A 21,984-nucleotide genomic window follows, 5' to 3' on the forward strand; every position below is an offset into this window, starting at 1 on the left:
TGTCAGGATGCCAGGATGCGCAGGGCAGCAAGGCTGAGGTCTAAACAGGTAAAGTGCGTCGCCAAGAATAAATCGAGATAGGAAAAGCGTCATTGAGGAAGTCACCACCCCGGAGTAGCATAAGTGGTTGTCCCTGACTCAAGTTGATTGGATGTGGGGAGGGAACCACTGGGAAGGCACCCTGGCGTGCCTGGCGATACTCCAGAGCAAGTGCGACCGCGCCAGTCAGGCACCTCCCAGGGCTAATCATCTTCCCTATTAGTAGTAAGTAGACACGCTAGGTGGGTTAAGCAAGAGACCCTGGGAAAGCGCGGCTGCACAGGCACCACAGAACGGTTAACTCGATAATCTGGTAAGAGCGACCTGCACCTGCGACTTTTTTGTACACTTGCCCCCTAAACTCAAGAGTCCTGCCATTTCTGGGTTTTGAGATTCTACAGATCCTCCGCAAGACCATCAACTGTCTTCTTCTCCTCAACATCCCAACAACTCGTCTGCCATATCCCTTTATTTGTCGACTTCCATTACTCGGTTCTGCAGCGTTCTCCCTCTCCTCTCTCAACACCTTATCGTTCCCGTTGCCTTGGATCCATTCCCTCAAGTAATTTCCATAAAATGTCTTCTCCTCTCAATGCGGTATGGTTGTCCTCCAAATACCCCTAAATCCGGCTTGCTACAACAAACCTTCCTCTCTACCACCATTCTTCAGTCTTGATTGTCCAGCATCCTTTTGTCCTGCATTACTGACAGAATGTCCTTTGCCCCGTCTCAGACTCGGAGGAAGAAGAATGTCAAGAAGGGTATTCAGTTCGTTTTGATGGTCGTGGGCGCATCTGGAACAGGTATGAACTCCAACCATCCCAAATCGTTGGCGCACCTGTCAACTCACTCATCATGGCTACATATTAACATGCTTTATTCTAGGTCGGACTACATTCGTCAATACTCTCTGCGGCCGACGAGTTCTCCAACCCAAGGATGACGATGATGCTGCCAGCGCCCACCTAGAGGAAGGTATCAGGATCAAGCCAGTCACAGTCGGTATGTCTCTCAAAACACAATCCGCAATAATCCTGTGGGATGTCGCCTTGTCTAACAACCTATAAAAGAGCTCGAAATCGATGATGAGGGTACCCGTGTCTCTCTGACCATCGTCGATACCCCTGGCTTCGGTGACCAAATCGATAACGAATCATGCTTCAGCGAGATTGTCGGCTACCTTGAACGCCAGTACGATGACATTCTCGCTGAGGAGTCTCGAATCAAGAGAAACCCCAGATTCCGTGACAACCGTGTCCATGTCCTCCTCTACTTCATTACCCCCACCGGTCACGGCCTCCGAGAACTCGATATTGAATTGATGAGACGTCTCTCTCCTCGCGCAAACGTCATTCCCGTCATCGGCAAGGCTGATGCACTCACCCCTGCAGAATTGGCAGAGTCGAAGAAGTTGATCATGGAAGATATTGAGCACTATCGCATTCCCGTTTACAATTTCCCCTACGACGTCGAAGAGGATGACGAAGATACTGTGGAAGAGAATGCCGAACTACGAGGATTGATGCCTTTTGCCATTGTCGGTTCTGAGGAGGTCCTCGAGGTCAATGGCCGCCGCGTGCGAGCTCGACAATACCCCTGGGGTGTCGTCGAAGTTGACAATCCCCGACACTCAGACTTCCTAGCCATCCGTTCCGCGCTGTTGCATTCCCACTTGGCCGATCTCAAGGAAATTACACACGACTTTTTGTATGAAAATTACCGAACCGAGAAACTCAGCAAGAGTGTTGACGGAGGTGTCTCGTAAGTCTATGAATTCCAACATGAATCGTGTGAGCTGCGCTAACAATCATCCTGCAGTGGACAAGACTCGTCCATCAACCCAGAGGATCTCGCCAACCAATCTGTTCGTCTCAAGGAGGAGCAACTGCGCCGTGAAGAGGAGAAGCTTCGTGAGATTGAAGTTAAGGTCCAACGTGAGATCAACGAGAAACGACAAGAACTTCTGGCCCGAGAGAGCCAACTGCGCGAGATTGAAGCTCGTATGCAGCGAGAGCAGAGCCATGGACTGGATGAGCCCAACGGCCACGGACACCAACAAGACTAAGTGTGTGTAGTGACTGGACAAAAAGGTGACCTTTGTCCTTTGCAACTACATGCAGGCATGTCTTGCAGAGGCCACAACAGCAGGAGGGAATTATGATGATGGTTGACACTGGTCTGACGGACTTGAGGCCCATGCGTGCCGTATGAGGATCTGATGTTTGCAATCAGTGTGACCATGTCTAGGGGGTAGTCTTTTCGTGATTGAAGCAGATGGCTTGCAGAAGCTTGACGGACATTATGCAGTTAAAAGTAGCGACCTTTTCTAATTGGTGATGAGGGGTGATGACCAATCTCGACAAGACACAATCTTTTGATTCTGCGCTTTTTGTCTTCCATATCTAACCAGGACATGAATGCTGGCTGGTAGATGTGACGAGCACCGAGCGTTTTGTTCCTTGTACATAAAACATGCGCAGGATCACGTGACCTATATATCTCCTGAACTCTTTACTCATTGTGGAAGTCGCTGATGCATCCGCTTGAAACCAAACTAACAACGTCGTCCTTCAACCTCAACGCCATATCTCTTGCTCCCACTCAGCATGGACACCAATGGATGATGGTCACACTCCGTAGACCTCGATCACAGACTGCGGTTCCTGCGGTTGAACCCCATACTCCTTGTAATCCATGTCGATGCTGTCACCTGTCAGAAATGTCAAACCTTTATCTCACGACAGGACAACGTACCCGAATCCTCTAGGGCCGGCAATCGCCATCCCTTCCTCGGTCTTCCACAATGGATCTGCCGGCATGGACACAACGCTGACCCGCAACCCATACCGGAGTTCGTGCGTCGCCACGGCACTACCGTCCTGGTCCAGGACACTGATCAGGTCTGGTGTTGTGCATACCACTTCCAGCGTCGAATCGGGGTTGACCAATGCTGCATAGAGAAACTCGTTCTAATAGTGTGAGCCCAAAAGGCACAAGAATCGCCGCCAACGGGGCCTCACCTGGTACTGCAGCTGCAACGGACGAGCTTCCGTGGCCGGCCCTTCACCCTTAGATGAGTCTATCTTGACCTCGTCGTCCAATGTCAACGTCACGGTCCCCATGGTCCAGCCACCTTTAACCTCCCTTGTTACATCAACCACCTTACCAGAGTACAATTTTCTAGCCCCTCGCACAGTTGAGATCTGAGAATTTGTTAGCCCAGGACGATGAGACAAGTGTCTTGATCCTCACCAAGGCATCTACAATGTCAGTGCGAAGCGCCCGGGCAGTGCAAATCGCCTTCCCTATGAACCAACTCAGAGATATCGTTCGATGTACGCAGTACTTCTTGACCACCTCGCCTTTCAGATTCATGGCCATGGCAACAGACAGGCCTAGTTCAATTGCCGTACTCCGTGCCTGTCGCAATCGGTCAGGCCCTGCTCCTTCGCCAGTAAAGTCTTTATTTTCACTCACCATACTCTCAAATTTCCTCGCACTTGAAGCATTCGCAATGACCAGATCATTCCCCCGAGCATCGGAAAAAGCCGCTGGGCATGGTGACGCTGCCTTGAACACATATGGCAGACTCATATCAATTCGGGGAAAAGCTCGGCCGATTGAGTCTCCATCCACGACTGGTATATCCATGGCTATCGCCACCGAGAAGGCTCTCATTCCATTGGAGCCGCCAACTTCTCCCGCCAAGAGTCCATCCAAGCTTTTCAAGGATTGGTATTTTACTAGTGCTTCTGTCGCTGATTGCAGCTCACGCTCGCCATTGAGGCGCTCGTTCGACACTGATGGCGCTCTGGGAATAGGTCAGTCATGAGCCATTGATACGTTGATGAGAGTGCGATTGTTAGAACTCACCCTACGAATGCAACACTCGCCTGCGCCTATGTCAGCTACACTCGGCCTCGTGTGGAATGGTGACTCACTATGTTTGCTTCGGGCGATAATGAAGACACATCCACAACTCGCAACCGACCAGGTTGGCTTGCTTCAAGCACTTGAAGAGCATTCAAGTACGTTGTGTATACTGACCCACCACCACCTGATTTTATGAGCAGCTTTTCGATGCCATTTTGTGGCTTCAACGTACCTGTACCAAGAACCCCAACACCCTCTGAAATGAACAGCAGATCTGTTGCAGACAAGATCCATTCACTTTTATTCTTGGAGACATTGGGCCGATATCCAGGTATCATGTTGTTGTCGAGATGAAAAGACCGGCTGTGCTGTACTGGCTGCCAGTGAAACCCATTAATTCTCGGTGGCTGTTTCACCTCGACCAGTTGAACCTTTGTTCGCCCGAAATCGGGAGCCCAGCCCAGTTCACCAACCTGTCAATGTCAGCATGATACGTTATTGTCCGAATATCATCACGAACTGCTTTAGCCACTGCTCTCACTGCTCCGTCGCTGGTATATGGGAGGGGAATGAGATCCACCTCTAGCACCTCGACGGTGTCTCTCGCGGCACCATTCTCAATGGCCAAATCGATAGCCCTTTGACAAATACTCGATTTGATCTCCTCACTTGTCTGCCCTCCAGGCGTGACAATAATGTCTATCTCACCAGAAATCTTGGCAATCGCGGCTCCGACGGCATTGGCAACATCGGAAAAGTCAGGTTGCAGAAACTGTGCAACGTTCTCCGGCGCTTCCTGCAAGATGATCGAACCTCCTCCCACTAAAAGAAGGACAACTGGAAGATCAGATGTCTTTATGATATCGATACCCTGCTCGATTTTCTTTCGGATTGTACGGCGCGCGAGATCGATGAGTCTTTGGTTCAAACCCCCAATGTTTGGCACGCTCCCTCTTACCTTGTGGCCTTGGCCAGAAGCAACAACAATATCGGTTGCCGTCAATGTATTACCTCCGAAGCATTTGCTTTGGCTCGTCAAGAGATGGCCAACCGAAAGTGGGCCTACTGTGACTTGACCATCATCATGCTCATTGACCTTGGATCCTCCTCCAAGACCAATGCTCAAGACTTCAGGCATGCTGAACGCCGTCCTGACGCCTCCAACCTTGACAGTGGCCGGAGACTGTCTCGGCAGGCCTGATGGTGACAATGCTGCAAAATCGGATGTAGTGCCCCCAATGTCACACTGTCAAATCAGTCAACTATTGACTCAGCTTTTCCAGGCCACCATACTTACCATTATCACTTGATTTTCCTTCATATTGATCTTGCAACCTCCTTCATGTAGGCCAGATAAGAAGAGAGCGCCAATAAGAGAGTTCTGACGGAGGTTAGTCACAGAAGCACATGAAGATATGGCCAACTCACCGTCGCACCGGACGAAAAGGTCCGTATCGGTGTCAAAGATGCCGAGTAAGCATCCAAAACTGTGCCATCATTCTGGGTCAGGTACAGAGGACAATCAAGACCAATATCTCTGATAGCCTGCTGGAAGGACGAGATGGTTACTCGACCAAAAGAGAGGATGGCAGCATTGAGAATGGCAGCATTTTCTCTCTCCAGAAAGCCAAGACGGCCAACGTCTCTGGAACAGACAACATCAATTCCTGGCAAACGCTGGTAGAGGATCTGCTTGACTCGCTCTTCTTGTGTGACAGGCGCAGTGTCAATAGGCGAAAAGACACCGTTGACAACAACTGTGTGGACCCCGGCTTGGATGATTTTGTCTGCGAATTCTAGCACTTGGGCATCGTCAATGTCGGATATCAAGCGGCCATCAACTATTACGTCCATTAGTTTCATGTCTTGTGCTATGCTTGATGTAAGTCATACTCTCCAACCCTCCATTGATATAACCCACAGGCCCTTGAAGAACAGAGCGAAGCTCAGTGGGAAAGTCCGTGAACGGTACAACCTCGCGGCAGAATGGACCACAAAGTCTCAAGACAGCCACAGGTCGAAGCTTGGTCTGGTCTGCTTGTACGATGGCATTGATGAAATGTGTGGTGCCAATGTTGACAGACAAGATGTCTGAAGGTGCGATATTCGAAGTGGCTATGAGTTGATTAATTGCGGCGCATATTCCTGTGGTGACATCGGTCGTTGTTGCACTCTTGCTGCTGTTGACGATCTTTACCTTTGGTTGCTTCCCGTCATTGTTGTGGTAAGATGCTTCAGCTAGCGCAGCGTCGGTGTTGGTGCCACCTTGTTGTCATCGCATCGTCAGCACAGGAACATGTATGAATTCATTATGCTAGTGCGCGCACTCACCAACATCGACGCCAATGCGATAACGACGTGTAATCTTCGCCATTAGGACGTCTTTCCTTCTAGCCTTTATGATTGATTAATATCCGGGATGGTGACAACAAGATGGTTTGTATTCATTCAGCTTGATCGCTCCAATCAATACTCGGAACTACTGCCTGAATTGTAATTTTACTCCTGGTCATGGACTTGGGGTGATCACAATGATTAACGGTGAGAGCCGTTGAGCAATTTAGGCCCTCAGTCTATGATTTACCGAGCTAACCGCGTCCCCTTATCGTCCGTTGTTGAGAAATCGATAGACCGAGACGGCGAGAGTATGATTGATGGAGCGGTCCAATTCCGAGCCTAGATTCGTAACCGCCAACCTAGACCAGCCACTTCAAGATATGTCAAGACATGGCCATGGCCAGCAAGCCCAGTGGAGCATTGAAATCGAGATAGCGATTCTGCAAACAAATGTGGTCAAGGAAGACTTCCGCTTCTCCCGGTTCTAGCGAAGATATCTCATCAACATTAGTCCAAGGCTGCATAATTCAGGGCAGAGGTCCGATTGGTGGAGTTTGTCGCTCGGTGTTCTCCACAACCTCGGTGTTTCCCTGTTGTGATTGGCTTCTTGGACGACTGCCAATCCACCCGCTAGCACGACCAACTCCTTTTGCGAGCTGTGGCAGACCTCGGAGGCATTTCAAAATTCTCCGTGGCGTGTAAACTTCGAGATAACAGATATCTGAATGATGAGATTGTACGGTAGGGTCTTTGATCGTCTGTTCGCTTGAGTTTCGAGACTGAGATAAGGCGAGCGGTTATGGTGTGGTGTGGCATACTCAATACCCACGGTCTGGGAAGCGAATGATAAATACTGAACATCATCCTGTGTCTCTACTCGGTCCACATTCAATTGAAAACAGACGAGACTCGAAACTCGACATCATATACGGCCATCAGGTTGACAACTCAGCAAGATCATCAAGTTCGCGTCGAACTCTTCAATGCCAACATGGTCCGTCTTCGGATCCCCAAGACCCTCGCGGTGCCGTACCCAGAGCACGAACTACCTCCAACATTTCTGATCAACCATGATGTCAAGCCAATTGAGGCCGAACGACGAAAATGGGGTGAGTTCACTTCAACATACCCCAGGTCTGGACCCAAGAGACAGGTTCTCTTTAGTGCATTTTCAAAATTGTACGTCCCGTTGACTCTAATCATCTTTCCCAGGCTCGGCTGCGTTTTTCTCCATGTGGTCCGTCATGGCATTCAACATGAGCAACTTCCAACTAGGCTCTGCTTTACTATCGGTGGGCTTGAATTGGTGGCAAAGCGTTATTGCTACTTTGATTGGCCATATCCTCGCCGCTATTCTCGTCACTTTTGTCTCGTTTCCGGGTCTGTTCTATCAGATCTCATTTCCTGTGTCGCAGCGGTTTGCTTGGGGTAAGTCGAAAAAGAATACAGCCACATCCCAAAACCATAGCGAAACATTGTGTTGCTAGAAATTAGGTACTAACATTCCTACCTCTCCTCTTTTTTCACAGGCTTCAACGGCTCCATCTTCGTGGTCCTCAACCGCATCCTCCTCTCCATCATCTGGTTCGGCGTTCAAAGCTGGCAAGGCGGGCTTATGACCTATGTCTGCCTCAGAGCATGGTTCCCCAGCATTGACCGCCTACCCCCGACGTTTTCTCCCTCGACTGGCATGAATCTCGCACAATTTGTAGGCTTTATCGTCTTCTTTGTTCTACAACTACCATTCCTCCTCCTGAAACCCACCACCCTCCGATTCCTCAGCTACACCAGCGCCGTAGTCGGATTTCTTGTCCAACTCGTGCTCGTGGCATGGGCATGTGGCACCATGGAAGGCTGGGGCGAAATCTTAAGTAATCAGCAAAGAGTCGGCGGAAGTCAACTCGGCTGGACATTCATGTTCGGTATAACGGTTACCATGTCCAGCATCACCAGCGGCACGTTATCGGTATGCGACTATTCACGATTCGCGCGCCGGCCACAATCAGGTATCTACTCTCAACTCCTGGGATTCTTCCCCGGCTGGCTGTCCAATGTATTTGGTATCCTTGCCGTCGCAGGAACACAACGAAGATTCGGCGCCGAGTTATGGAGTGTGGTGCAATTGTTGGTGGCGATTCAAGACCAGAATCCAACCAGCGGGACCCGTGCCGCCGTGTGGTTCGCGGGCATGGCGTTCCTGGTTCCTCAAGTCGCGTTGAATGTGATTGGAAATTCCTTCTCCGGTGGCACTGATATGGCAAGTTTGTTGCCCAAGTATATCAATATCCGCCGAGGTCAGTATCTAACTGCCTTGTTGGGTCTGGTCATCAATCCCTGGTATCTGGTCTCGGGAGCTTTGGTCTTCCTGTCCGTCATGTCCGCATACACTATTTTCTTACAGCCGTTCCTTGGAATTGTTGCTGCGTCATACTTTGTCTTGTACAAGCAACGAATCAAGGTCTCGGATCTGTATAGACTGCGCGGGAATATTTATTGGTATTCCTACGGTGTGAATTGGAGAGCCGTTGTCTCGGTAAGTGTGGCCCAGATATCAAGACTGTCATCTTCGACGTCGAATCGTCGTGTGGTATTGTATCATTGCTAACAATCTGGGGTTTTCAAAAAGTGCAGTGGGCTGTTGGTGTGGCGCCTCATTTTCCAGGTTTCTTGCGTACTGTCAACCCGAGCGTTCACGTCAGCACTGGTGCCAGTCACATGTATTTCCTGACGTCTATTTCAGGCTTCGCGATTAGTAAGTCGAGACCGCCCTGTGGTTGCTGATGTTGAGATTCATTGGAGGACTGACCCATGGCTCTCTATAGGTTTTGTGGTCACATGTGCCCTTGGCCTGGCATTTCCTGTGCAAGAACAAACGGAATTTGTTGAATCAAATACTCGAGAATCGGCGTTACAGCTCAAAGAGGACTATCTATATGGATCTGAAATCATCAGAGGAGCGGAGAATTTCGAAGGCAAGGATCCAATGACTCATGTTTCCGAGGTTGACAAGGAATCAGAGGCAAAGACATAGTTGCTTATCAGGGGCGGCTAGTGGCTTGCAAATTGTTAGGAGATGAAAATACATTCTCATTCGTATAACACACCAATTTTAAATGGCCTACAGAACTTGACATAACGCTCCTGATCTTGTATTCTACAGTACAACCCTAAACTGACATTGAGAAAGATGCCAACCAGGGTAGATCATGGGAACGACCTATGTCCATCAAGTAAAGAGCCCGTTGAGAAAGGAAGCCTCATCGTGATCCCAGCCGAGTATATCAAAGTGAAGGCCAAGATTGAGACCCATGGCCGAGTCAGGTGCATACGAATCGCCTGCTGGTGTCATGAACGTACCTGACATTGAATCTGTTGGCGAGGTGAGAGTAACATCATTCAACGCAACGACCGCGGTCGGGGATGGGGCAACTTGATGGTTCGGCTGTAAGTGCGGCTCAGAACGAGCGACCCGAGGAGTCAAGCAAGTTTCCAGATAATCCTTCGCCGAAGCTCGGCCACCCATGACGATTGACAGATCGGGAATCACGGTGTTCAGCTGCTGAGAGTCATCGGCGGCCGATTCGGCGAGGGCTGCTCTAGTGCTGTTGGCGTCCCGGCGGTAACCTTGATACGCTTCAAGAATCTTGATCAAGGCCTCTCTGCCATCTACGGCGATTGGGGCAGAGTTTCTATCTTCAGACAATTCCTTCATGTCCTGAATGACGAGTTCGATGTCGCTAAGGATCTTGGCTGGAAGGATGGGACGCTCGACCAAGAGAAAAATGGCGGTAGAAACGGCGGAGCAGAACAACTGGTAAGCCTGTGACAGTTTCTTCTTGGAGGTACGAAACCTGACTGGATCCACAACTCGCATGCAATTGTAGACGGCAAATGTACCTTCAGCAGCAGATATACATCTCGACCAACACCTTTCAAAATGAGTGCGTAGAAAAGGACGGAACATCCTGATACGTTGAACAGAAACGGAGTTGTGGACGAGATGATGTTGCCACTGGAGATAGTCATAGTATGGAGGAAGAGTTGTGCTGACAAAGGTTGGCGAAGAAGGAGATTGAGGCAAGAGATACCAAGGGAATTGGTCTATGATGGCAAGGATCTCATCATCGATCGATTCGACAGTCTCATAGGATGATGTTTTGATGCCGTTGTCAGCATACAAAGTATTGAGGACTTTGAAAATACGGGCGCGGAATACATGTACTGTCATGACTGTCGGATGATTCATGGGGCGTGAAGAAACTGATGTGGGGGTGAGGTCGCAGTCGTCACAGTTGAGAGGAAAGGGAACGTCAGACAGATGGGACTGAATGAGAGGGCGACGGTCTAAACAGAGGGATTGATAGATGTCGTCGCAGCAGATGTCCCACCAGATACGGTGGCGCATCTCGGATTCTAGGTTTGTGGAGGGGGCTTTGTCCTTATCGAGACCCAGGGCTCGAGCACACTGAATGGCCTGACCTAGGGCGGAGTTGAGAGATTCGACGTTTTTGATGGAGTACCAGTAGAGTTGAGACTGCTGGAAGACTAGGAGCTGGGTCAGACATGGGCGTGCTTCATATTCGGCAGCGTGAAGAGCTTGGCGGGAAAGACGAAACCAGCGGTGGGTGGATTCTCGGAACTGGGCAGGATCCATATCCAGCATGATGCAGAGGTCGGTGTCCATGAACATTGTACTCAGGCTGATAATGACGTATAGCAAGGCAAGCCAGACTAGGTCAACTTTGGCAACAGCGGTTGTCCATAAAGCGGAATATTGTTGACGGAAGGAGCTGGCATGGATAGATTGATAGATGAAGTTGATGTGTTCGAGATACCATGAGACGCAGAGGTCACATTGAGACCTTGACGGTAGTGAGGCAGTGAGATAGATCTTCAACTCCAACTTTTCATCGTCCGATAATCGGGCGCCTGCGGCGAATGAAGAGGACACAGGAAGAAAAGTCAGAGTTTGACCGCCGGTTGTGATCTGTTCAAGGTTCTTATCAACGTGGAGAGCCTCGACTGTCTTTTCCCCGATCTGTTTTTTATGGGATTGGAGAGTACTGCCTTGTGCTACTTCGATGTGCCGAGTGGGCTGGCCGTAGTCAAGATGATGCTGACCGGGGCTATGTGATTGAGAGATAGTAGAGTATGTTCGTTGCGGAGTCGAGGCAATAGAAGATTGATCTCGTGAAGATGTTCCACTGAATCTCACCATGGGCAATTTGGACGTAGTGACGAGCTGTGGCTTATAGCTTTGACATTGGTCCTCGCAGTTGTGGCGGACACAACTTTTGCAGGGGTTTTGTCGGTCACATCGAACCTTGCGCTCTCGACAAGGCCGGCAGCTAACGACTCTTGAGTGATGGTTCATGACGAGTAAGAGGACCCAAACCTAGGCCTTGGGGCGTTCCAAGGTATGGAGGGTATGGCTTTGATGGAGGTTCAAAGGGACCAGGTTGTCACATGAATAGGGAGAATGGCACGTGGATATAGGACATAACTGCGAGAGCCATTTGAAAAGTAGTAATGGTGCCAGAGTGAGAGACGGGTAATTGTCAAAGCAGAGATTGATGGAGTGAGAGAGAAGTTGGATGTCGTCAAGAGTAGATTTCTCCTGGGGTGCGGAAAAGAGATCAAGGCAAGAGCGGATGAGAGGACGCAAAGACTGGTGGTCACCTTCCTCAACCTCCGCTCATATGCGCCCAATGAAGGAGGTGCGGATGTGATCAGACCGCAGATTCAGCCCTTGTCATGTTTGCACATAGCCGGCTGGACCATTTTACTGTTAGAGAGCGGCTTGTTCCGTTGAGTTCAAAGCTTCAAAGGCCTAATGTTCAACTGGCATGATAGTCACGATAGTGTATAGTCTATTCGAGTTGAAAGTTCTTCCCTCCGTCTCGACCCTTATCACGTTAGGCCTCGTAGACTCAAAGGCTTGGCGTTTCTCGGTCTCTACCTCGTCCTATTGGCAGTTGCGTCTCGCTTGTCTCGTAAGCCTCGCTAAAGTGCATTCCAAGCTCCAAAAGTCAAGCTACCTTGCTACGGAGTAGTGTGGGCATTGACTCGTGTGCATGCAACTCTTATCTGCTACTCCGTAGATTATGGGATCTATAATAAAGTCGAACTAATCTTTGCATGCTAGGAGGTTCAAAGGCCGCAGGGAGGAGTAGTTGCCATCATGAGCATTGCTCGGGATGGAACAATATGTTTCCGTTCCATCGCACCTTCCCGTGCTTCCTTGCTGCCTAACTGTGACTGAACCTCGTTCGTGCCTGCCGCCAACATAACGGGGTTTATGCCGAGGTCCGTCTCCCCACATGACTTCAACGTCCAGCCAACTGCGAGGTTTGCTCAAGACACGCATCGGTGGCATCATCGAGATTTCTGTTGCTGTCGTCGTCGACTCATAGCTAGAGTCATTGCTTCTCTAGACTGACTGTTGATCGTCTGATGACTTTTGTCTTCTTCCTCTGTCATAAACCCTTACATCCCCGCCTCAACCAACCCAATACTTCTCTCATATTGCAACCGTAGAGTCTTTTTGCGGTCAAGGATTCGTCCAAGTTCGACTGTGAGATGGCCATACCCCTCTGGCCCACCTTTGGAGCTAACCAGATTTCCAGAGCCCTAGATACATCGTCATTACTCCACGGTCACTTGTGTACTTGACAGCATATTAGAATCTCGCACATCTACCGCCAACCACAAATCAACTCAGAAGCCAGTCTCGTCGCCATGCCGCAAGACTCAGCACCAGAGAATCCAACTGCCCCTTATCAACCATACCAGGATGCCATTCCACCTGAGAATGCCCCAATTTCTAGTGCCAACGGCACTTTGATCTCTCCCGACGAGAGAGACAAAGAACTGTTGCAAGACTCTACTAGGGCTGACCGAGCAGCCACCCCCGAACCGGACGAAGCACACATCGAGTTTCCTCCAGGTCTTCCAACTCCTCCTTTTATTCATGTCGAGGGTATCCCAAACTTTCGCGACCTCGGAGGCTATCAGTGTCAACCACCACCATCCGCTTCCTCTTCTGACGGCAAAGTCTACCAGCTCCGCAAAGGCATTCTCTACCGCTGTGCTCATCCGACTCATCTGACTCCTCAGGGCCTCGAGACTCTGACTCAACGTCTCGGCGTCACCACCCTCTTTGACCTCCGTTCCCAACCAGAGATTACCAGACTCGCAGGAAACGTTGCGAGTTCTCCCAAGTCTCTCTATCCCCTCGCCGACCCCAGTACTGGCACCGTCGGCTCGCACCCATCTACACCGGGCCTGACTCGCAAGTTCACCCCCGTCTACCAGACCGAAGATTACGGACCCGTTGCCCTCGCTCGCAAGCTACAGTGGTACACGGCAACGCACGACGCCCAGCATTCGACCCTCGGCTTCTCCTATTCAGAAGGCTTTGTGCATGCCTATCGTGACATCGCCGCTCACGGTGCTTCCGCCTACACCGCCATTTTCAAACACATTCTGGAGCACGGTGAAACCTCACCCTTGGCCTTTCACTGTGCGGCCGGCAAAGACCGGACCGGAGTATTTGGGGCCCTGATCATGAGACTGGTCGGCGTCGACGAAGACACTATTTGCTGGGAATACGCCCTGACTGAGCCTGGCTTGGGAAGATGGCGAGAGCAATTCATTCAGAGGATCAGCCGCACCGGCTTGGGAGGTGGTGGTAGCAAATTGAGCAGCGAAGAAAAGACAGCCAGTGAGAAGAACGCAGTGAGCCGTGAAGAGGCGGCCCGGATCTGCGGCTCCAGGGCGGGCAACATGCGAGCCTGGCTGGACACGGTTTTGGACGGCGAATTCGGCGGAGTCGACCGATATCTGACCGAAAAGTGTGGTCTCACCACCGAACAGATTGACCGTCTCAGGACCATATTGAGCGTGCCAGTTCCTGAGGGCCACGAAGTCACTCGACGTTCTGAGATCGCTGGCTGGACTCCTGAAGGCGGTGTCCAGGATTGATCAGTCGACCAGTCGGTGGGAAGTCCTCAAGGCTGGAAGTGACTCATATGATATGATGAGAGAAGCGTTGATGCTATAAACCGATCCACTCAACCTACACATCCATTACTTCTCCCTTCTCGTTTAAGACCAAAGAACAAGTAAAGTATAGATTTTGCGCATTTTGATCTATTTTATCGGCTCTCAATCTGCATACTGCATTCGGTATAGTTGATGGCATTGTCATCACAAGTGATTCCTACGGTCTACATAGTAAATCTCGATGGCCCAAGCACCACCACCACGAAAAACCGGCCGAACACATTTCAGACGAAATCTAGAATGCAAGCAACCCTGACTCTCGTGTACAGCGGCACTTATGACTCTCTTCGTCTTTCATCGTCCATCTTGCCTGCTCCTCGAACGCTAGGACTGTGCGTACCTGGTCCTCTGGTTGGGCTGGCACTCACACTGGACCCACCTCGCTTGCCGTCCTTCTTGTTGATCAGGTTGTCAAAGAATGATCGTAATGGTTCGTTGTTTTGTTTGCCTCCTAGCGTGGAAGATGCCGTTGGATTACTGGTCCCCGTTCCTGACGCTACTCCGTCTGTTGCGGTCCCGCTGTTGCTCCGTCCCATCGGCGTACCTGACGCTCCCAATGGTGGTGACATTGAACTTCCAAAACCTCGCTCTCCGTTTCTTTCCTTGTCCCCTTCTCGTTGCTTCTCCTTGTCAATCCGCTCCTGAATCCGTCTCGTGGCCTCCTCAGCATCAAAGTCAATCCCGTTGACGTTGATCTGGTACGGACCAATATGTTCCGCCATTCGAGAACTTGACGCGCCCATCCCTCCTCTGCTCAGTGAGTCCGCTCCATCTTCTGAAGCCCCTGTCCGAGACATTGCTCCAGTACCCGTGGAAAGGGGTGCATCCTTTCGCGCCTTCTTCTCGGCCTTCTCATCTTCAGCCTTCAACCGGTCCATCGTGTTACTGAGATCTTGAAGAAATTCAGCCAGAGGTCGGACCGTTACAGGCTCTTCGGCTTTGGTGCGGGGATGGAAAGAAGGACGGTGTGTGCTAGGGTTGATCAATGTAGCTTCAAATGTTTGAACTGCCGATTCGGTCTTTTCGGTGGAAGTATTTTGTTGGGCGCCGTCAGGGGAATTTGATGCTCCATCCGGTCTAGTCGTGGATGTTGGGGAGGATGACAAAATATCTAGGTCCAAGGTCTGCTCTGGGGGAGCCTGGATTTCCACCGACCAGGCATTGCTGACTGACTCTGGATCGAAAGTTTCATTGAGCAACCGAATCTTGCCCCATGAATCCCAGTTGGGAGGAATCAAGATCTTGTCCCTTTCGACAATGTTATGCTTTGCGACCTCACGTTTGAGGAGCGAGTGAATACTCAGGCTGGAGTGGATGAGTGTACGGATGTTGTTGGGATCAAACGTTGAGGTGTAGACGAGCGAAGCGCCGTGCTTGAGAAGGACAGATCTGAGCCACTGCATCAAAAAGTCAAACTGGTCGTCACCCCAGCCATGATCTCTTTCCAAGGACTCGGTCTTTTCCGCCTGAATGCAGACTACCGACAAGGGGATACCAAGTCCTTCGTCCCATTCTCCTGGGCCCGGTAGCACGCCGACAGTTGCGGAGGAGGATGCTTTTTGGTCTGTGCCGTTGGTATTCGCACTTGTGGTGGTTGTAGAGCCCGTGCCTCCTGGTTGAGTGGATGGGGCATCGGGTCCGACTCTTCTCTCTTCCCACGCCATCATTGTCTCCTCCATTTCCACTTTTGTTGCCTCGTCTAGAGACAAAATCACGCCCCTCAAGAGGCGGATCCATTGACGAAGTTGTCGTGCCCAGCGGAAGGGATCAGACCAATCGAGGAGGATTGTGATGAGGGTGTCCTTGACCGTGTTTGGGGTCAGGAGTGATTTCAGCAAGGGAGCAAAACTGGCGCTGGGGTTGGACAGCATATGGATGTTTAATCGGGCGAGAATGTCCTCCTGGTCTGCGTCTAGAACATCATGATAGGTGTAGCCCAAGGCATAACGATTCGAGACAGGAGAGGAACGGGATTGCTGTTGCTGTCTTCTCCGGTCGTTAGTGTTGAGGAAGCGGGTGCGTAAGGATTGTGGGTTTAGTTGTTCGAGGAATTCTCGTTGTTGGTCTGGAGTGCCGCCCAAGAGGAGAAGCTGCTTCTCTGAGAGGTCTTTCCCTTTTGAAGCTCGATTGAGCATGGGGACCCAGAGGGCTTTGTTGTCACCATCTTTACTAGCAGGACGGCGGGAGGGAAAGAGGGAGGGATGGTTCGAGGTAGTGGCAGAGGGGGTAGATAAGGCGGAGACGGGCTGCGAGGCAGTGAGCATAGTGAGCGATCGAGACAGACGGACGCAGGGGAGAGGTATTTGGTTGGAGGTCAGGGCGAAGGAGGTCGATGTGTCAGGGTGGAATCATGACTTTGTAGAGCGGTGGGGGGGTATGAGAGGGTGGATACTGATGCTGGTGCCAGCGTGATGGTCGAAGAGAGATCTGGCAAGGGAGAATTGATTGATGAGGCTGTGCTTGAGGTCAGTATTGAGTTAAGATGGCACGATGGGATGGCGACTGGAGAAACAGGATCGACGAACATGGGTTCCTCGCGTCTGCGCTTGCCTCGTCTCGTCGCGTTGGTGTGTTTGGCCTTCGTGCCTTCCGTTAAATTTCTCCGCACCCGCACCTGCCACTTTGACAATTTAAACAACCACCGGACAATAAATTTTCCACCTGTGGTCGACATCATCTCTGTTGAACGACATCTACATCGTTCATTGCTGTCATCTTGGGTATTGGATTTGTCTGTGGCGGAGTTTCCGCATGACATGCTGGGTGTGAGAATCATCCTTCGTCCGGTAACTCGCCTTCCACCCAACTTAGGCCACGATGAACGCTATTCGAGCCACCCAGGCGCTCAACAAACGAGAACTCGAATCCGCCACGCCAGTCAACGCCTCATGGCATACAGACTACCGAGATACGGCCTACATCTACGTCGGCGGACTCCCCCTTGATCTTACAGAAGGCGACGTGGTGACGATCTTTTCACAGTTCGGCAACCCGACACATCTAAAACTGGTTCGTGATCGTGAGACTGGCAAAAGTAAAGGTTTTGGCTTCCTCAAGTATGAGGATCAGAGGAGCTGTGATCTTGCTGTGGACAACCTGGGCGGAGCCGAGGTCTTGGGTCGGCTGTTGAGGGTAGACCATACCAGGTACAAGATCAAAGATGGAGAGGACGAAGAGACATGGCGGATAGAAAGGATGGAGAGGGAGACGGGAGAAGAGCGGCCACAGTCAGACGAAGACGTACGAGGTGACGGAGAGCACAGCAGGAAGAGACGCAAGAAGACGCGGCATATGTTGAAAGAAGAGAAGGAGTTGGAGGAGATGCTGGCCATCACCCAGGACGGCGAAGAGGCTGACCCGATGCGAGACTATCTCATCAAAGAAAAGAGGGAAGAAGTCGAACAAGCAAAAGAAAGAGAGAAGAGACGCAAACACAAGCATCACCATCGTCGGAGACATGATGATGGTAGTGATGAAGAGGGCAACAATGATGACACAGGCCGACGGCATCGACGTGGCCGTGAACGATCGGAGGAAAGGAAAGAGACTGATCGTCGTTGGCGACGAGACCAAAGCCACAAGGATCACGGTGAAGACAGATCAGAACGACATCGACACAATGGCCATGAGAGACGCCGGAGAGATGGAGAAGACTGACGTGAACGTTCACCACCGTCGGGGAACTCTGATTCTGACTCTTATCGACATCGATCTCACCGTTCAAGGAGAGAGCGTGATTGACGGGACGACCTAAATCACCTTGGTATTTATCTATACAAGATCGCTCGAGGGTCATCGAGCTCAAGGTCGACTATATGGCTGAAGCGGAAACTACACGATTAGGCTCTCATTTGGGGCTCTCGGCCATTTCCTTGACCAGTTCGATACCAATATCTCGCAACTTGAACTTTTCTGCAGACATGTCAGTCAGCAAATGGCTTGATGGTCAACGGCATATGGGGTGCAACTTACGAATCTTCCCGCTGGCGGTTTTGGGGTAATGATGGACGAAAAAGACAAACTTGGGGACAAGATGATGACTCATATGTTCCCGGACCCAACTCTTCACCTCATCAACGGTGATCTCAGTCTCGCCAGGCTCCAGATGATGTCTCTTGACAATGAAGGCGGCCACCACCTCGCCATACCTTTCATCGGGCAAGCCAACTACGCTAACCTCGGAGATTTTGTCATGGCCCAGCAGACAGTTTTCTACTTCGAGAGGGTGGATATTCTCACCCCCTCGAATGATCAGGTCCTTTATCCGACCGGTGATACTGACGTAGCCTTCGGCATCTATGGAGGCTTCGTCACCAGTGTGCATCCACACCGTGCCATCGGGGTCTGTGGTCATAGCTTCGGCCGTCTTTTCAGGCTGGCCCCAGTATTCCTTCATGACAAGATAGCCGCTGACGACCAGTTCGCCACGTTCGCCGACGTCGAGGACTCTATCATGGTCATGGGGATCGACCACTTTGGCTTGGACGTGAGGGAGCAACCGACCGACGGTGTTGATGCGCTTGTCAATGGGATCATCGGTCGTGGTCATGGCTGAGACTGGTGATGTCTCAGTCATGCCATAGCAGATGGTCAGCTCGGTCAGGTTAAGTGTCTTGTGAAGTTTCCGCATCAGTTCGGCAGGAATAGATGACCCGGCGGCGATACCGGTGCGCAGGTATTGAAAGCCGTCACTTGAGACTTCACCGTCGCGGATCAGCTCGAGTTCAGAAAGAAACATGGTTGGAACGCCGTAAAGGGCGGTTCCCTTTTCTTCTTGGACGGCCTTCAGGGTCGCCAGTGGGTTGAATGCTTCCGTGGGGAATACGATGGCGGCACCATGTGTGGCTGTTGCCATGTAGCCGAGGATACAACCGAAACAGTGGAACAAGGGAGGAGGACACACGACTACATCTTGTGGAGTCAGAAGCATACGATCGCCTATCTGGTTGCCATTGTTGAGAATGGAGCGGTGGGAAAGGCAGGCGGCCTTGGGCATCGAGGTGGTGCCGGATGTGAATTGGATGTTGACCAGATCTCGGTTGGAGAGTGGTTCTGAGGGTATCGGAGCAGAGGTATCGCCATCTTGACTAATGGAGGACCAGCTCGTGGTGGCGCGAAACGGGGTAGGGTCGATTCGTCCGGAAGAATTGTCAAGTAAGACAACGTGCTTGAGGGAGGGAATGGCTCCGGAGGAGAGAATGGAGGTGGTCAGATCTGGGACGATGGACTCAAGGATGGGAATGTTTGATCGAGGAGGTTTATAGGGGAGGTTGGTTTCGGTACCAATGATGAGATGTGAGGCCTCGAGGTGGTTAAGAGCAGATACGATTTGTTTGGCAGTGAACGCAGGGTTGAGAGGCACCAAGATTGCGCCGAGTTTGAACAAAGCGTATGTGACTGTAGCAAACTCGAGATTATTCCCCAACGAAACACAAATACGGTCCCCCTTTTTCACACCGAGGCTCTGCAGGCCTTTTGCGAGAACATTGCTGTCGAGATCGAGTTGATAGTAGGAGAGGCGTTTCTGCTGCTCTCTTGAAATGACGGCAGGGCGATCACCATAGGCTCCGACAATGCGCGCAAAGTTTTGGCCGACAGTCTCTTCGAGAAGAGCAGGCTCGCTAGGACCGACGTAATGAGCCTTTGTCAAGAGACTGCGTCGAGGAGGATGAGCCTGTGACGCGAGGCGAGGCCATCTGAGGCGCGGTCGTGATATTCCCCGCATCTTGCTTCAGCATGGGGGATCCCCGAGGAAGAGGAGGGTGGGCGCCGACGGTCGAGATTGGGAGGGAGGATAATAACAATAATAAAAAAGGATCTTGTAAGGAGAACTGACTCAAATCATGATAGAGAATGACAGGACGAGCATATGATCATGCCCCCAAGAATGAAAGGATCTTATGGGTAACAATCCTATCTCGAAAGTCAGTCTTGTGCTCAGAAATATGACGGTTGACCATCTTCCAGGTTTCTCGGCAGCCGGACCGTGGCCGCCTTTGTGGAGAAGCGGCCACACCAGAATTGGAGAGGATTTGAGATACGCAAGTGACGCGGATAATAATAATTTACGGGGGATGACATCCATGTTGGCCTATGGGCCGGGGCACAGTCCTCCACTATACCCGCGGGGGCAAATAAAGGGACGACTTGTACTCTATTGGGTTTAGTTTGGTCTGGATAATCATTAGCCGTGTATGAGAAGTTGTACATTAGAAGTGACTACTTTACTCCGTAGGTACAGGTTGGTAGAGACGGGCACGACTGGACAGTACGCAAATAGTGTATGGATAACTGCGTAATAGGTACTGCGTCGCTAGTGAAGAGTTAAAAAGCTCAAGATTGGTACTTAGAATGGACGTCTGAAAAGCGGCACGTCCTGAGCACCTTTCAATGAAGCTCGAATGTTTCAAATATGAGAAGCCCCTCGGCCTCATCTTGATGCCCAGAGGCCCCGGATCTTGGGTCCTAGAGCCCCTGGAGCTTGGACTGATAGTGCTGTTCCAGTTTGTGGGGGAACGCATTTGGGGGCCACCCTGCAACCTGCAGGCCAGCAACTTGACTTGGGCCGAGGGCTAAAGTCAATGGTCATAAAATTAGGTGCCTAAGGCTCTGGGGGTCACCTGGGCCGCGATTCAACTGTTGTTCCCAATCACCTGGCCGGGTGATGCCGCGCCATCTCATCCAAAGACAGACCATCAGTTTTGTCACACAAGATAAGCGAAAATAAGCAGTATATCCAGAGGATAACCTCTTCTCGTCTCTGACAATAATATACATCATATAGACCAGAAAAAACGGCCCTGGGCCATGCAATGCTCCCGAGCGGCTACTAAATGGTTGTGTGTTCCCACTCGTTAAAATAACATATCAATCGACATAAATTGTCGAGATCTGCCATCCTTCGAGGCATGTATTGTATCAGACGGGGCGAATACCAGGGAGAGTGTCGACGAAGTTGATGGTGTGAGCGGCCTTCCTCTTTGATGAGTAGACTTAACCAGCGCCAAACACCCGGTCCCCTCTGCATACATCAACCCTGGCTCGTCGAAATATTCTGTCATGGATATTCATCACTTTCATCTCTCATGCCCTGATTTTCCAGCAAGCCATGACCAACATGGCCCGAGGGCCCATGGGGTTGGGTGCCTTCTGTGTTTCCTACCCGCGGTACCGTACAAGCCTGATCACCCTCGGCCTCGGACAACATCAAGCACCTTGTCTACCAACAGATGCCAGCCCATTTTGTGCCCTGCCAGCGACTTGAGATATGTTTGAATCTCCGTCGGCTGCTCTTGCTTGTTACGATCAGCAATCTCCACCAGGCTGCCCACGGCAAGAATGGCCAATGTTGGGAGGTCAACTGCCGACGATGAATCTCTCGAAATTGTTCGAATTGCGCCTTGTAGTGCTATCGTTCTCGGAGGCCGGTCAGTCCATGGGAACTGCAGCCGCCAACAAGCCGCGTCCGATGCTTCCCACGTCTTACTGTCACAAGGTAAATAAAGATCCAGCTCGTCGAAACCGAGTCCAAAGCTGCTTTGCGACCGAAGATTGTAAAGGCTATGGATCGCCTAGCATCATGTCAGTACCGCTGTGCAAGTCTCAATAAATCAGAGTTACTATCTTACCACAACAGCCCATCCCAGCCGCTTCCGTTGCTCTGCTGCCACC

At 51.0% G+C, this 21,984-nt stretch overlaps 7 protein-coding genes across 8 annotated transcripts; 3 read left to right on the plus strand and 4 right to left on the minus strand.

Annotated features, from left to right (window-relative positions):
* The first annotated feature begins 394 nt into the window (after window positions 1-394).
* Window positions 395-2,483, plus strand: PV10_05910. 2 transcript variants are annotated; one of them, XM_016370646.1, is made up of 5 exons: window positions 395-636; window positions 773-842; window positions 925-1,041; window positions 1,110-1,800; window positions 1,858-2,483. In XM_016370646.1, exons 1-5 carry the CDS (start codon window positions 616-618, stop codon window positions 2,102-2,104), a joined length of 1,146 nt encoding a protein of 381 aa, XP_016222939.1. In that variant the 5' UTR covers window positions 395-615; the 3' UTR covers window positions 2,105-2,483. The 2 variants fall into 2 exon arrangements, with proteins under 2 accessions (XP_016222939.1, XP_016222938.1); XM_016370645.1 differs by having other exon boundaries at window positions 395-842.
* Window positions 2,484-2,666: 183 nt separating this feature from the next.
* Window positions 2,667-6,286, minus strand: PV10_05911 (uncharacterized protein; the record flags this gene model as incomplete). The annotated part of the gene is made up of 13 exons (XM_016370647.1): window positions 2,667-2,742; window positions 2,794-3,008; window positions 3,060-3,242; window positions 3,292-3,459; window positions 3,517-3,850; window positions 3,913-3,932; window positions 3,981-4,096; window positions 4,145-4,385; window positions 4,433-5,158; window positions 5,210-5,293; window positions 5,341-5,753; window positions 5,806-6,177; window positions 6,244-6,286. 13 exons carry the CDS (start codon window positions 6,284-6,286, stop codon window positions 2,667-2,669), a joined length of 2,991 nt encoding a protein of 996 aa, XP_016222940.1.
* A 3,189-nt stretch (window positions 6,287-9,475) lies between these two features.
* Window positions 9,476-11,623, minus strand: PV10_05912 (uncharacterized protein; the record flags this gene model as incomplete). The annotated part of the gene is made up of 1 exon (XM_016370648.1): window positions 9,476-11,623. One exon carries the CDS (start codon window positions 11,621-11,623, stop codon window positions 9,476-9,478), a length of 2,148 nt encoding a protein of 715 aa, XP_016222941.1.
* Window positions 11,624-12,592: 969 nt separating this feature from the next.
* PV10_05913 (uncharacterized protein) lies at window positions 12,593-14,399 on the plus strand. Its single transcript, XM_016370649.1, has 2 exons — window positions 12,593-12,823; window positions 12,876-14,399. Exon 2 carries the CDS (start codon window positions 12,988-12,990, stop codon window positions 14,230-14,232), a length of 1,245 nt encoding a protein of 414 aa, XP_016222942.1. The 5' UTR covers window positions 12,593-12,823; window positions 12,876-12,987; the 3' UTR covers window positions 14,233-14,399.
* Window positions 14,389-16,805, minus strand: PV10_05914 (uncharacterized protein). Its single transcript, XM_016370650.1, has one exon. The coding sequence runs from the start codon at window positions 16,575-16,577 to the stop codon at window positions 14,589-14,591; it is 1,989 nt and encodes a 662-aa protein (XP_016222943.1). The 5' UTR covers window positions 16,578-16,805; the 3' UTR covers window positions 14,389-14,588.
* A 158-nt stretch (window positions 16,806-16,963) lies between these two features.
* On the plus strand, window positions 16,964-18,968 carry PV10_05915 (uncharacterized protein). Its single transcript, XM_016370651.1, has one exon. It carries the CDS (start codon window positions 17,131-17,133, stop codon window positions 17,968-17,970), a length of 840 nt encoding a protein of 279 aa, XP_016222944.1. The 5' UTR covers window positions 16,964-17,130; the 3' UTR covers window positions 17,971-18,968.
* Window positions 18,161-20,038, minus strand: PV10_05916 (uncharacterized protein; the record flags this gene model as incomplete). The annotated part of the gene is made up of 2 exons (XM_016370652.1): window positions 18,161-18,225; window positions 18,286-20,038. 2 exons carry the CDS (start codon window positions 20,036-20,038, stop codon window positions 18,161-18,163), a joined length of 1,818 nt encoding a protein of 605 aa, XP_016222945.1.
* Between the last annotated feature and the right edge of the window lie 1,946 nt (window positions 20,039-21,984).

Source organism: Exophiala mesophila (assembly GCF_000836275.1).
Source record: "Exophiala mesophila strain CBS 40295 unplaced genomic scaffold supercont1.4, whole genome shotgun sequence".
NCBI classification, from domain to species: domain Eukaryota; kingdom Fungi; phylum Ascomycota; class Eurotiomycetes; order Chaetothyriales; family Herpotrichiellaceae; genus Exophiala; species Exophiala mesophila.

Coding starts and splice junctions, on each gene's coding strand:
- PV10_05915 (XM_016370651.1), top strand. CDS start 17,131: ATGAACGCTATTCGAGCCACCCAGGCGCTCAACAAACGAGAACTCGAA.
- PV10_05910 (XM_016370645.1), top strand. CDS start 752: ATGTCCTTTGCCCCGTCTCAGACTCGGAGGAAGAAGAATGTCAAGAAG. Junction 843..924: donor CGTGGGCGCATCTGGAACAG/GTATGAACTCCA, acceptor GCTTTATTCTAG/GTCGGACTACATTCGTCAAT. Junction 1,801..1,857: donor AGTGTTGACGGAGGTGTCTC/GTAAGTCTATGA, acceptor ATCATCCTGCAG/TGGACAAGACTCGTCCATCA.
- PV10_05914 (XM_016370650.1), bottom strand. CDS start 16,577: ATGCTCACTGCCTCGCAGCCCGTCTCCGCCTTATCTACCCCCTCTGCC.
- PV10_05913 (XM_016370649.1), top strand. CDS start 12,988: ATGCCGCAAGACTCAGCACCAGAGAATCCAACTGCCCCTTATCAACCA.